The sequence below is a fragment of the Prinia subflava genome, chromosome 3, assembly GCF_021018805.1.
Source record: "Prinia subflava isolate CZ2003 ecotype Zambia chromosome 3, Cam_Psub_1.2, whole genome shotgun sequence".
Taxonomy (NCBI): domain Eukaryota; kingdom Metazoa; phylum Chordata; class Aves; order Passeriformes; family Cisticolidae; genus Prinia; species Prinia subflava.
The window spans coordinates 68,418,224-68,433,377 of NC_086249.1; the positions used below are offsets into that span (position 1 = coordinate 68,418,224).

Here is a 15,154-nt window from a genome sequence, read left to right on the forward strand (position 1 = left end):
CAGCCACTGCTGTTAGAGCAGAAATCCAAGCCCTATGCTTTGCAAGTATGTGATGTTAATTAGAAGCGCTCACTCCCTTCACTGACTAAGATGAGGGGTGCTGTGGAGGCATAGGTTGACCCAGGGAGAGTAAAGAGGGCTCCTCTCCCTATCAGCACCAGGACCTGCAGCCCTCACTATCATTGCACATGATGCACATACAGCTCTACAGTCATTTTCATTTTCATTATTTCAATTAATTCCATTCACCATTTTTATAATTTTCATAATTTCCATTATTTTCTCATTTTGGGACAAGGCAGCATGTCGAGCGTGGTACAGTTAAATGAACATAAAAAGGTTTAACAGTGGTAATGGGGTCCAGGTGAGAGAGGGGATCTTTAGAGCTGGCGCGTTCTTTAGAGGTGATGCATACCAGTTTTTGGTGTGTCACTAAAGATTATTGCTGTAATGATTTTAAGGTGCTCAAGGATTCGTGGAAGGGTCTAATCTAAAGCCTAGAAATGTGGACAGAAATTTTGTATTGAAAAGAGCCAAAAAAAAGCAGTTTTAAAGATCCAGAAAAATAATGTTTGTCTTTTATATAAGAAAATAAAATGGGGGAAGAAAACAGTTTCTCTCTTCCTCTGTCTTGCCAGCATGCTTTGATGAAAAACAGGGAGGTGATTTCAAGAACACTTGCTCCAGCCTCCTGTTCATAAGTAGCAGGAAGGCCTGTCAAACCTGTCAAACTCCTTGAGCTCCTGGGGTTTACAGACTTCTCTAAGCTACCCAAAGCTAAACCACAATCCCATAAAGAAGCCTTTTCAGTAAAACCTTCTGCCATTTGCCTGAAGCCAACATATCACTCATTTAAAAAAAATATTTCTCATTTGGAAACATCCCTTCCCCCTGTGCTTGCTCACTCCTGGTGAAGCCCCGAGCAATGGCCTTGCACCATCAGTTTTTTGCAGAAATCTGCCACCACAGGGTATGTCAGAGCCCACAATCTGCAGTCCATACAGAGACCAAAGCCTTGCTGGTCCAAGGAGAGTCTGTTTTGGGTAAGGCCTGCAGAAATGACCTGGCTTCAATCAGAGCTCCAGGTCTGTGTCGGATGGCTTGCATTCATTTCCGTGCCTTGCCTCATGGTGGACTTCTCTGAGCTCCTTGACTCCAGCTAGCTGCCAATGTGCATGGCCTACACTCTTTGCTAGATATCTAGAAGAGACCTCCAGGCAGTTTGGCCTTTGCCCTTTCTTTCACTCTCTATATTGCCTCATCCTTTCCCTGAAATTTGTTGTGAAAACAAAAGCTCTCAGATAATTGCCTCCAGTACCAGCCTTCTCCTTCATGCTACAACCCGATGGCTGCTACCCAAACTCCCCTCTGTACCTGCCCTGCCAGCATATGGACACCTTCAGTGCCACAGATCCAAGATCCCAGCTGGCCATGGAATAAACCTCTGCAATTCTCAGGATCTCTGCTCTGTTATGGTGTCTAATCCAGTGATAGAAATAAACAGGAGCCCCAAAAGAAGAGGGCAGACATGAAGCAACAGTCATTTTGGAGGCATTTCTGGGTTTATTTGAATGGAATTGCAGTGGCACATTCTGCCCCGAGTAACCACAGGTTTGTCAGCTATTTTTCAAAATCGTTTTGGGCTTATCCAAACTGGCATATGTCTTTGGCAATTTCCTGACTGGTTATATGTCAAATCATATAACTTTGATTTATAGGTGGCAGATCAGAGAACAAGATACCATTTTTTTTCATGTATTTGCTGAGAGTAATAGAATCACAAAGTCCATCATGGGAGAACCACAGCAACACCATAATGAATAAAACAGTGATTCCTCAATGGGAGCAAAATGTGGCAACTTCAAGCTGCAATTTATTCACAATATGGGAGACAAGTTCTGGCAAGAGTTAAGCAGTCATCAGTACACGTATCATAAGGGCAGAGGTAGAGCAAAAGTAAATCTGTTGACAACACAGTAAACAATGATACCATAAAAACTAAAGCAAAACTTGAAACATACCCAAAAATACACGTTTTGAAACTCAGCACTCAGTCTGTGCTATGAGCTGAAATCTTGTTTCATTTTACATCTGCTCTTATTTAGCAAACAGCTAAAAACCCTTCAGCAGAGGCTGCAATGTTTGTACTGTGTGAAAAAAGGAACAGCACATGGACAATATTACAATTGTTGTTGTCCAGAATGCAAAATATGAAAACAAAGTTGAAAGGAGAGACAACCAGCCTAACGTACTTCCTTAGGACCTAGAGCTACTGACTCCATAATTAAGCCCCTTAATAGACACAACCAGACAAAAAACATGAATTAATCTCCAGTTCACTACCCAAGCTCCCATAGACTGACACTTCTCCATGGCAAAGGAATATACATGTTTTGAGATAATACTCATCCACAACCATGGATTTTATCCAGAAGTGGTGCATAGCCCTACATATTAACAAACACATACAACTACTATAGTTGTTGATTTTATAGAAGTACTTGCAGGAAAGAATACAAATGTAGCAAGAACAATGGACAGAAATATTTAAGATTCACTGACAAAAAAACCCCTGCCTTTATCTTGAAGCTCTTTTCCGTTATGCTTCATGCTTTTGTTACTTAAGTATAACCACTGTAGTTCAGGATGAATAATGGCCAGCAAGCCAGGAATCCTGTCCTCAAGGGTGTGTGCTGGATTCCATCATGAAAAGGACGAGGGTATGCACAGACACTTCCAGTGCACTCCCACAGCCCACTCACCTCCTCCATCTGTAAAGGACAGTGAGATACCTCAGCTCACTGCACTGTCTCAGACCCTGCAACAACACTGATGTGTGTTTTGTAAAGGCCAGAGTCCTTACAAAAAGTTCACATAATGAACAGTTAGGACAAATAATCCATTCATCTGGGACCTGAGCAATTAAGATGAGTAGTCACTCAGACCCAGTCCTGTGGCAGTCTGTGCTTTGGGTGTTAAGTCACATTTTTTAGTATAGCCAAACTTGAAAAGGCACAGGGAAAAGGTTTTATAGTTGTGATAGAACAAGCAATGTCCTCAAAATTGTATTTACAAGAAAAAAGTTGCCAGCGCTTTGCCATGATGTGCTAAAACTGAGGACTGACACACCAGTGGCTAGAGGGAGGCAGAACAGATCTCAGGACTGTTCACTTTGTCTGGGAAAGAGTTGACAGGATACACAAAACCAGTGCGTGCTCCAGGCAGCCATGTTGGCTTCTGCTCCACTGGAAAGAGAAATGTTTGCCACATGGGATCAGAAAACATTGGCAGCAAAATAACTTTAATTTCCAAACCTGACAAAGAGTGTTGCAAGCATTAAAAAAAAAAGAAAAAAGGAAGAGAAAAAAAAAAAAAAAAGCAGGGAAGGAGGGGAGTAACATAGGAGTAACATACACCTGGACTCTAATTTCTCTAACTTCACCTTCAGACTCTGACCCTCTGATGGGTATGTCTGAAAGAAATGGGTTTGTGAAAGAGAACTTACAGGTAACTCCTGAATGCAAGATGGGGGAGAAGCATGTGTGCCCATCACCTGTGGGCTGGGACAAGGATGAACAAATCCTTCTTGGGGGAAGGCCCTGCAGCTCTCCCACACCAGTTACCACACAGAGACGCGGCTGATGTTACAGAGGTGTACATGCAGTTATAGACACAGGTACTGCAAAAGGCAATGGAAGGAGTCCCAGCTATAGCACTCCGCAAGCATTCAACCTTCTAAATTTCTCCTGATTTCCACCTTGAATCAGCTTAGGACTCAGAAGAAGGACAAAAAGGCATTATTTATTTCTGGCCAGTGTCATCAGAGAGTGGCAAAAACCTTATGAGACATTTTGTCTCATGTACAGCCTTCCACACCTGTGCCATTTGCTTCCTAATGGAAACCTGCCCTGGATGGTCTGTTCTTTGTTATTCTTTCAATTTCCTTGTCTTTTATTTATTTCCCTTGCTTCTCAAGAACTGTTCAGAGGTCCCATTACTTCCTGCTGGCCAGGGAAGGCTATGAGAACAAATAGTTATATTGGATTAAAATACATACATAATCACAAGAAAAACAGAGGGAAGGGGGCAAGGGACTTGCTTAGCAAAGGGTGGTGGAAGTCGTGGGACAGAGAGCTGCCAGAAATATTGAAGCTGGGTTTTATGTCAAGACTTGTTTTAGACATGATCTCTGCACGGAACAGAGAAACTGAATTCTTTCTCTGGCAGTGCTGCAATTTGAACCTGCATATATTGAATTAGTTCAATGTTTCCTTTGGACTTTAAATGAAAGTGTGTTTGAAATACAGCAAATTACAGTTCTGGCAGTGTGGATTCTCCTGATGCTGGAGGAGGTACAGCAGGGAGAGGAGAGCTCACACACAGTGTGCTTCCCCTCTGCAGCAAAGGTGCTACACCAACTATCATCCTAAAGGAACACAATATAATTGCCAGAACCATGGACACCATTAGGCCCCCATCTCTAGGGCAAATGAACCCTTTGATCCATGCTTGACCCAGGCAACAGCAGATTGTATCAGCTGCATTTGGAAATTTTCCTTTCTATCATCTGTTAAAAAAAATATTAGCAGGTGCTGAGAATTGCAGCCTCCAACCTAGAGACCAAGAGCCAAAATACCAGAGGGGGAAAAGTCAGTTCTTGACAACCACCTGACTCCAGGGCTGGATGAGCCAGCGAGACAGTCTACTGCTATGGGAGATGCCACATCAGAGGAGGGAAGTGGTAGCACCTCCTGCAAATTAGTCTTTTTTTTTCTTCTTTTTTCTTTTTTTTCTTTTTTTTTCTTTTTTTTTTCTTTTTCTTTTTCTTTTTTTTTTTTTTTTTTTTTTTTTTTTTTTTTTTTTTTTTTTTTTTTGTAAGCTACAAGTGGCAAGGGCCAATTCCTTGCCTCTGTGAAATTATAAGCCTGATGATCCTTTCTGGTGCCATAAAAGAGTTGGACCAGCTCACATCTGATCAGAAAAGTTTAGGCTACCTGTGCACCACCCAGAATAACAAACCAGTGATTTAACATTAGCTGTGTAAATGGAGCACTGCTATGTATGCAGATCCCAGTGAACACAGGAGAATAAATTCTTATGTGTCATGTAATCATATACATACTGGTGTAAAAATGGGTGGATATAAAATAAATATGCATATAGCTATGCCTTTGCCTATTCCAGCCTCTGGGTTATAGCATTGCCAATGTGTTGACATAAAACTGCAGTTTTATGGATCACATCTCAATAGGAATGTGTGAAAAAGGATTTTGTTTTGGCTACAGCTCAGTCTCTTAATATAATTATAATTACTATTTTTACTACTACTGCTACTACCACTACCACAGTGAATTGAGAGCTTCCTTTGTTCCCTTTCTCCCTGAGGTACAAACCACAAGAACAAACCTGACCTAAAAAACAGGACAGCCCAAAGAGGGACAGACATAACACCGCTATCTCCAAGAGGGAGTAACAGGACAGGAGGTGGATGTAGGATTCAGCTCTCGAAACTCCAGTCCCTGGTGTGGCCTGGGCCCTCTCTGCCACAACTTCATACATGGCTTTCTCAGGGAAGAAAAGAGGGTAGAAAATCATTTTATTGGTGCAAAGGGGGAGTGGGTTTTGTTACAATTGGTGTGGCCTTGCTCGGCATTCCCAGCGCTTTGGCAGCAGAGATGGAGTTAACCATTGGTGAGGTTGTACCGTGGGCCCAGGGCTGGTGGCCTTGGCTGCACCTGCACAGCTTCCCTGGGACACTGTGGGCCACCACGGTGGCGGCTGTGTGGCCGAGGTAGCAGCCTGCTCAGGTCACAGACACACTGACAAATATTTGGAGGCAAGAGCCAAGCAAGCGTTTCCTTCCTCCTTTATTTTTTTCACCTGCCTGCCTTTATTAGGGCCATAGTGCAAGTCCTTATACTTTGTTTCAGCCTGAATATCAGAAATATCTCTCCTTGACAGTTTGTCAATATAGAAGAGTTTTTTTTAAAAATCTCTCCAAGGACAAAAATATTCACTCTGAGTGCTCTTTTGGCATTTGCCAGATCTCTTGTTGCTTCATGCTGGCTTCTGCTGGGTGCTTTATAAAAACCCTCTGAAAATGCCACTTTCTTTCTGACAGTGATCTTAACCAGGGGCACACAGCCGGTGCAGGTGGGAAGCATCCCCACCACAGCCATTGCTCTATACCAGACACACTTGTTTTGAGGCAGCTCTTTTCTGCCAGCTCTGGAGCTCAAAAAATGAAATAAAAGAAAATAAGAGCACACCCTCCCCTCCTCCCCGCCTCAAAAGGAACATTTTGAGAGAAAGGGGAAGAAAATGCAACATGAGCCTCTTCAGTAAATGGCAGTGGGCTCACGAGGACTAGGAAAGCTGTCTGCCAGGAGGCCAAATGGTTTGCCTGCAGCTCCAGAAAAAGAGACGTTATTTGGTTGCAACCATTTAAAGAAAACAAAGGATGGCTGCTACACGCCTGCCCATGATCGCCGGGAGCACTGTGCTGTTGTGGGGTGTTTATGCAAACCAAATGGCAGCGAAATGCCAGTGCGTGGAGCAGGGCTGTGCACACACGGCAGCTAACGCAGGGAGCCCCAGGGAAGGGAGGATGTCCCACTCATTATCTCTGTTTTACAGGTGTTGAAAGGGAGGCTGGGGAGATTTGCCACCAAGGGGATCTGTCAGAGCTGGGATTAGTGGTTGTGGGTCCCAGCTCTCAGCCCTGTGCACAGACCGTGTCTCCTGGAGCAGATTTGGGGGAAGATTTTTATTTCTCTCACACAAGAGAGAAAAGAAACCCCTTCCAGCTCCCACTAAGGGAATTCTTTTTTTCTGCCAATGCTGTGTTGATTTGTCTTAAGGGCACTGTTAGTATTAGTTGAGTTAAAAATCCATATTGTCAATTAAAACTTTACATCATCCCAGAGAGACCCTAAAGAAGATAGGCTTTCGGAAGCAGGAATAACCAAGTTTGCATGATAATCAACAACAAGAACCATCATTTACGAAAACCTGTAAATGATCCTGCTCTGCTATCTGTCCATGTAGTCACAAATAACAAATTATTTGCATGTATGCCACTTGAAAAAACTACCCTATCCCAAAATACTTCTCCTGTTTTGGACTTTCTTGTTCCAGCCATCCAGCATCAATCCTGCTCTGAAACCCTTCAATGCCAAAAGGAGTGTGAAGATTTCCTACCTCATTGCTGCCTTTCAAAGGCAGCCACAACCACAAAAAATAGACCTCAGGGAAGGGGGAGAAAATCTCTGCATGCTCGAACAGAGCCCCACCTGCCAGTTATCCCCTTTCCTTTGTGCTTTGAAGAAGTATCTCAACTCTTACAAGGGAAGCAAGTTTGTCATGGAGGGAGATGTGGTTAGTAATTCTGTCTGTGCTTCCCTCGCCTCCTCTGAGCTGGCGATCCCGTAGGCCCAGTGGTCCCTTCCGTGCTATACAAAGAGTCAGTCTTGAACCAGACTGACTCCCTGGCACCCCTGGTTCCTCCCAAGTCATGCATTTCCCAAACTGTCCTTTAAAAATGCAGTGCTGGTGGCTGAAGAGATGGTTAGCCAGCAGCAACTGGACCGTGACAGAAATGTGAGTTTATAACCTGGCAACACAATTTTGGCTCTGAAATATAACTGATCCCATGATGATCTCTGCACTTAATGACTTGAGTTTTAAATAATCTGTTGTTGAAAGATAATGTCCCAAGTGTATTTCAGCTTTAGTGGCTTAGTTTAAGATCTGTTCCTGGTCCTTCTCAGCTATCAGTGATATTTTCCCAATGCCCCTCTCGCTGCTTTAATGCTGCCTCAGTTAATAATACCTGCTGGAGAGGCAGCAGCATATCTTGGCAAACTAAGTGTGCACAGTCTCAGGAGTCAAAATCTGAATATGTATAGAGCACGTAAGCAATCATTAATGCATAGCACGTCCCCTCTGGTCATTGAAATAAATTATTGACATCAACATCAACAAGAAGTAAACCAGGTGCCACTCCAATGGTTGAGACCTCATAGGTAAGCATAAATTATCAGAGTGCTTCAAAATTTCTAAACCTTCTGAAAATGAAAGAATAATCATGCAGTGCTGGTTGTAAAGATGTGTGTGTGCACATACATGTCTGTGTTTGTGCATGAGCGTGTATTGCACCTTAATGTGTGCACACTGTCTTGTTGTGGCCTTAATCATTTGTCTTAAATGGCTGGTGAGGGATCCCTATAGCATCTATACGTGCATAGCCAAGATTCACACTTGCCATGCCAATGCTTATTGCCACACAGTCTAGAAATTGCTTCTGGAAGAGTGTAATTCTGGTTTTACCTTTGTATTTTAAAAATCATTTCCCCATGTATTATCTCTTCACAGCTTTGTACATTTACACTTTTACTCTCCAAATGCCTCGACTAGAATGCAATATCCCTGAACAGAAATACATTCCCCCCTGCTATTTTTCTGCAGGAGCCTGGTTCATTCAGAAACAAGGAAAAAAATACGAATGATTGTTTTTAAATTCCCCAACGTGCAGAGCTCAGACAAGCCACAGATGCAAATGTGGAAAGCAAATGTAGTGCTGGCATTAGGAAATGGCTGGGTTCACTGCGCTTGTAAGAGAGCACTTTTATTATTTAGGCATGGTTGTAAGCTGCCATTTTGATATAATCCCTGGGTTTCTGGACTGGGTACACAGAAGCTGGCACGACACACCTACTGTAGCCCCATAATACCCAGCCATCAATCAAGCACCTTCTGCCAGCACTGAGCTGCACTCATTCCCAGAGCTGGCAGCCACAAACAAGCCTGCACATCCATGTCACCAGCAACTCACAGATTGTCATCTTGCTCCCTTTTGTCACCGGGGAGCACCAGGGCCTGTGCTAGCACAGCAAATGGTACTGCTGCCCTCCATCAGTCAGAAGTCCAGTGTTGCCATGGGGAATCCTGAGCTGGCAAGTGTCCTGTTGTGTCAGAGTATGGACACTGCCCCAGCACAGGTAGAGGTGGGGTCCTTCCCTCAGGAGGTGAAGGCTGCCCTCCTCAAAGCAGCAGACAAAATGTGCTCGGCCCTCTCCCCTGGGGACCAGCTTGGGCTGTCTGCACATTCATGTCAGCTTTGCCCCTTCCAATCCCATATCTGGGCTGCCCAGCTGCCCAGCCGGAGGATGGGATACATGCTCCTCCCCACTCTGTCCCTGCTGGCTTGTCAGACCCCCAGGTTCTTTGGGGAGAGTGGAAGCTGCAAGTGATGCTCCCGGTAGGGCAGCAGGTAAGATGGACTTGACAATGATTTGGCCCCATGTTTTCTGGCAGTCAGAACATTTTTTTAAAATAAAATCCTCCACCTTAACATTTTTAATTTGCTTTACATACAATAAATGGGGTTTCTAAAATTCTTACTTCTTCAACACATAGGCAACTGAGAAAGGGAGAGAGCAATGCCTTAATCCCTAGGAAAGCTGCTCTGCTTCTTAACAGGCAAAATCATAAAAATAAAGAAAACACTAAAAAACAGGCCATTAATATAAGGCCACATCTGCCATTAAAGGGGACCTTGCTGTCACTCTGTGCCCCATGCTCTGTGCGTTGGTAAGGGGTTGGTAGTGTCCTTGGAGAGCTCAGGAGAGAAGACAGCAGCATCATCTTCTTTTCAAGGTTGTTTTTCTTTCCCTTATATTCTGGGAAAATCCCTGTGGAATTTATTCTTCTGCTGAGCATGATCTGAGGGTATTTGGGTGAGACTGGTGCCTGTGTGGAGGAGAGGGCTGGGAACCAGGTGTAGGTGTGTGCACATGTTATCTGTGTAGATATTGCAGACATTGTCTCTTGTTGGGTAAAACACAAAGCAGAACTGGAGCAGCCAAGAGGCAGAGCCTTATGCTTTATGGTGCCTTATAAAACACTGAATGTAGCTCCATTTACATGGCTATAAAATGTTGCTATATCCTTATCTTGCCACCTCATTACCATCTTGGGCAACTGGGACTATTGACCTCCCTGCTCCTCTGCCCCACTGGAAGAGCCCAGCGCCCACAGTTCATTTTTGTATTTGGGCTTAAGTTCTTCCCACTTTCTCTGCTTTCTATTTAAGAGACACCTGGTGCAGAACTGCATGCACCTAGCTCAAAGGTCACCCTCCAAGGGACTGCCTCGCAGGTTCATACCCCTGCAAAGATCCCAGGTGCCAGCTGCAAGCATCAAACCCCACAGGTATGCTCCCAGGTTCATCTCATTCCTGGGTTATATTTCTCTAACCCTGGCAGGATGTGGCAATGGCAAATGCATCTGGCAAATGCATCTGGCATGTGAACATTGCCAACTAGAGAATAGAAATGTAAGTACTGATGAAGTAAATATTGATAAAATCCTGGGCAGACTGCCCTGGGTTGGGTGATGACATAAAATAATTCAAGGTTTTCAGGCATTTCATGACGAACAGTTTCAAGGGAGGGTTTGGGGTTTTGTTGTTTTTTTTTTTTTCTGTGCTAGAGAACAGGGGGGGAAAGAATCCAAGGGCTGTCCCCAACAGCTAGGCACACTTGGGCACTTGAGCACGACTGTTGAAGCCAGTGCCTGGTGCTGCCCTGGCTTGCCACCAGCAAACTTGGAACCTAAAAATCTGCTCTGGGCCAAGCCTGCTTCCCTGTCCTGCAAGAAATGAGAACACAAAAGTCAAAGGAGGCTCCCCACAATGAGGGTATGTGAGCTGGGGTAGAATCAAAGCAGCAGGCCCCTGTCTTTGGCATGCCCCAGCCCTTGGCCCTTGGGATTGAGGCTGTGCCTAAGCGTGGTCTGAGCTGGGCTAGTTTCTATTTGGCTATAGTTTTAAAAGCAAAGTCTTATGTCACTGTGTTTGCATTTTTGTGGAATTCAAATTTTCCTTAATTAGATGTTGTCTTTTAATAGAGTGAAAGAAGGGGTTTTATTTCACTTTACTTTGCCATTTTAATCTACTCCCATTTGTGTTTAATAACTGGGTAGGAGAACATTAAACATCTGTTGTAAAATACTTAGTAGCATGGCCCCAACTTTCAAACACGATCTGCCATCCAGGCTGGTGATGGTGGGTGTCTGGGAAACTGCTTCCAGCTTTGGGAGAGGAAAGAGATGACCGGACTCATCCCGTAGAGACTTCTCTCCTCACCCATTTCCCACAGGCAGCAGTTTCCCTCCTCCTTAGTACAGATGAAAGGGATGTACCCTGTGAGAGGGTACAGCCCCCAACAAATGTCCATGAGCTCCCTGCCAGCGATGAACAGCACCAGGGGCAGAGGCTGAGGGTTGCCAGTCCGGGGGTTGTGGGCTGGGCAGGCAGGGACAGGCAAGAGAAGCAGGACCAAGCAGGACAGGCAGGGAGGGTGGCACAGGCAGGACGGACAAGCACAGGCAGGCACAAGTGGGAGCGGGCAGGCATGAGCAGGAACACTTGTGGCCAGGCAGGACAGGCCGTGGGGCAGAAGGGACCAGAGCCAGAGGCCGGGGAGTGCCGCTCCCCACGGACGCTGCCCGCGGCTCCCCGGGGCTCCGCCCGTGACACTCCTCCCCCGTGGGGCCTCGGGACGGCACCGCGGCAGCGCCGCCATCCACGCGAACGGGGTTTACACTATAAAACACGTCCGGGGTGGGAATCTGCTCACAGTTCCATAAAACTCACGGGCAAGGGCAGGATCCGCTCCCGGTCAGGGCAGGTGTCTCTGCCGCTCGGAGCCGCGCACAGCGGGAGCGCACCGCTGCGGCTTCCCGCAGATTCAGCCTCTGGGCTGGACGGGGAGCACGGATGGCGTGGGGTCCTTCCTTCCTTCCCCCCTCCCACGAGCAACTCGTGTCACCCATGGCTGACTCGTCCTGTTGCAGCCAGCGCTACCTTCCCCACCTGCAGCTCTCTTCTCTGCAAAGCCTAGGGTTATCCCTCCATTTCCAGCCCCACGCCCTAAAAATAGCACCCTACATGTACCAGTGCCCGCGACTCTGCGTGAGCGCTCCCCGTGGACTAAGCTGCGGGATTTGTAGATTTGGGAGGAGGAGGGTGAGAGGATGGTACTGGTTTCCTCCCTCACAGGAAACACTTTTTTCTTTTCAACATTTAGGGTTTCGGGTCTGTACCAAGAAGAGAGCTTGCCGCGCTGGGACTGCTCTCGGCCGCCGCGCAACCTCCGCGTCCGCGCAGCCTCCCTGGCCTCCTCCCCGCTGCCATCGCGGAGGAGCTCCCATTTATCCCAACCCCGGCGACAAACCCTCCCCGCTCGGCTTCTCGGACGGCCGTTTTCGGACAGCAGAGACTGGCTATGTGCCATGTTTAAGCGATTTAATGTTAAAAATACGTAGCAATTAAAATCACTCTGCTTCTCGGCTGCTCCGCGCAAGTAACGCGCGTCTCTCCTCTCCGACTCCCAGATGATATTTACGGGGTTTTTTCCCTGCTATTTGATTGAATTTGGGAACTTCCTGTCCTTGCACTAATGTCGATACGTGTTTTCGGGGCAGAGGGGAGAGAGGCTTCGCCCCCCACCCCGGGCGAGTTTTATCACCCGTATGCGAGCAGCCCCGCAGCCACCACGGCAGCCCCGCATGGCGACCTCTGCCCCGCCTGCACCACCAGCCCCCACCCCTGCCCCCGCAGCTGGGCCGCTCCGAGGCTCGCACCCCTCCGGGCCGGGGCGATGGAGACCCACCGCACCCGACGAGATGCCCGATGGCACCGTGAGGGGCGGCTCTGTCGCGGGTGACATCTGCACTCTCCCCTGCACTCGCCTTGCCTCGGACCCGGGCTCTCGCCACGTAGAGGATGGAATTTAAGGATGGCCCCATCCCCTCAGCCGGTAGGAGCCGACCCAGGCAAGTACCGGCGGGGCTGTTCGTCCCGTTCACCTCGACGGGTTTCCATGGGCAAGGACCGGGCCGGCAGCGGGCCGAGAGAGCCCCTCTGCAGGTGAACTGCCGACATGTGGGCAGCATCTGAGTACCAAGGGTGGGGGTGTCGTCAGAGCCGAACACGGTACTATTCCCATACAGGGGTACACACACAGCCCGACCCGCCCCCTCTTCCCTCGCTCGCTGCCTCGGTGCCCACCCGCGACTGACTACGCATGGGGTGGTGCATAAGCCCGGGAGCTCGCGGCTGTGCTGCAGCCTCTAACGGGACATCAGCTCCCCTCCCTCCTTCGCGCTCAGAGGAGGTGCGGGAAGTGAGCGGGCAGCAAGCAGACACCCCAAAGCAGCCCCCACTCCCCACACCCCTGCCTGCCTGGAGGGCGTCGTTCTGGGGGCTGTAAAGCCCTCCTCGCCCCGGGGCGGCCCGGGATCCCTCTCTCCGCGCCGGCGGGCCCGGCACAGGGCCCGGAGCGGGGTGCGCAGAGGCGCGGCCGCGGCAGCCTCTGCGGTGGGAGAAGGGGGCTGGGGCTGTCGCCTGGGGGCAGCCGTGGGGCGGCCCACGCGTGGAGCCGCCGGCCCGTGGGGGGCCGCGATGGCAAGGCGCTGGCTGCGGGGAGAAGCGGCGGAGGCCTGGCTGGTTACGTGGGAGAGTTTATGCACCTCTCCTCCCGCCCCCAAGAGTCAAATCCACCCCACGTCCCAGGCGGCTTTCTCTGCCCCTACCCATCCCCCTTCCTGCCCCGAAGCCCCCCAAACGAAAGCCTCTTTGCTGCTCCCCCACCCCCCCCAGCACTGAGCCCCGCTGGTTTCCCCCCAACACGCACACCCGCGCCCTGCCCGGCTGCGGGCGGCCGACTCGCAGCTGCAGCCCTTATTTCATGCCCTTCAAGGCACCGAGTCGCTCTCTTTTGTCCTGGCTGCGGATGACCCATTTCCTCCCTTTCCCCCCCTTCGGCCCCGGCCTCCGTCCCACCCTCCCGTCCCTCCGCCCTCCTCCCGCCGCACGGCCCGGGAGCCGCAGCGCGCCCGGCTGCGCGCAGCGGGGCCGGCGGCCCGGGGAGGGGGGACACGGAGACGAGGAACCGGTGCCTCGTCCGCGCCGTGTTTGTTTTCCTTTCCCCCCTGAACGCTAGATTAAGACGTGAAGATTACACTTTTATTGTGGCGGCCGAATAATACCACGAGTCAACACACACAGCAAACAAAAGTGCTTGTAGTACATGGCCAACCCCGCTGGGAACCGGGCTGCGGGCTGCTGCAAAAATCAAGCTCTTCAGTGCTAATTACAAATAAATGATGATGTGCTCACTAAGTAATTGATTTAATGAAGTTCCTATGAAACTATTAAAACCGGGTAGAGGTCAGGCTGGAGACGCCCCAGAGCGCCCATTGTGGGCTGTTTAACTCCGCCAATCTCCTCGGAAAGACATCGGGGCTAATAGGTGAAGTCACAGCTGGGTCGGGCTGACTTTTGCAGCACCGGCACTGGCCTCCCCAAACTCGCCTAGCGGCCCGCACCGCAAGTTCGGGGAAGCGAGTCCCCCTGGCACACCCCGGGCCCGCTATTCCCACCCTCATCCTCCCCTCCCACACCTCTCTCCGGGGGGCGGCTGCGCCTCCTGCCCCCGAGCGCGGAGGCCCCGGCGCGGCTCCCCGGGGTGCCCGTGCCCGTCCCGTCGGGGCCGCCTTGGGTACTCACTCGCTCGGCCCGGCCGCCTCGCTTGCACCTCAACCAGGCGCCTCCGCGGCTCTCCCCAGCCTAATTAAAGAGGGGAGAAGTGGAGCTCTGAACTTGTGTCTGCCACTACAGGACGGCTGTAATTCCACCCCCCCTCGGCCCCGAACCCCCCCACCCCCCTCGCATACTCAGACACATACACACTTCTTGAGGAAACTTAAGCTAGGATGCCAGGTAGGGTGCTTGGGAGATTTTGGCAAGGTGCCTAGAAGGGGATGTGTGCCCATTTTTCCTTGAAGGGTTTTCTTGTTTGAAAGGCCGTTTGGAGCGCTTTAGACGGGCTTGCCGAGTGGAAGGAAGAGGAGGAGGAGAGGGGGAACACAGAGATTGGAAAAAAAAAATAGAAGAAGACGAACAGAATCTGGCTATTGGGTTTTCCAGCCTCGTGCTTGGCTTTCCTCTCCTCACCACTCGGGCAGCGCAGAATTGAGGTGAACCATTCTTTCTCTCCCCCCGCGCCAATCCCCCCATCCAATTAAAGGTTCCCCTAACCCGACCTCAGCTCTGAGTGCACTTTGGGGCAGTGGGTCCCTGCTCACCCCG

General features: G+C 49.3%; 1 protein-coding gene across 3 annotated transcripts in view; it reads left to right on the plus strand.

Annotated features, from left to right (window-relative positions):
- The window catches only part of CLYBL (citramalyl-CoA lyase), a 190,095-nt gene extending 177,731 nt beyond the window's left edge, over window positions 1-12,364 (plus strand). For 2 of the 3 annotated variants that reach the window (XM_063392357.1, XM_063392355.1), the window contains one exon: window positions 12,090-12,364. In XM_063392357.1, coding sequence (XP_063248427.1) covers window positions 12,090-12,327 — 238 coding nt within the window. In that variant the 3' untranslated portion in view covers window positions 12,328-12,364. The remainder of the gene's footprint in view (window positions 1-12,089) is intronic. The other variant, XM_063392362.1, reaches the window with a different exon arrangement.
- The last annotated feature ends 2,790 nt before the right edge of the window (window positions 12,365-15,154 follow it).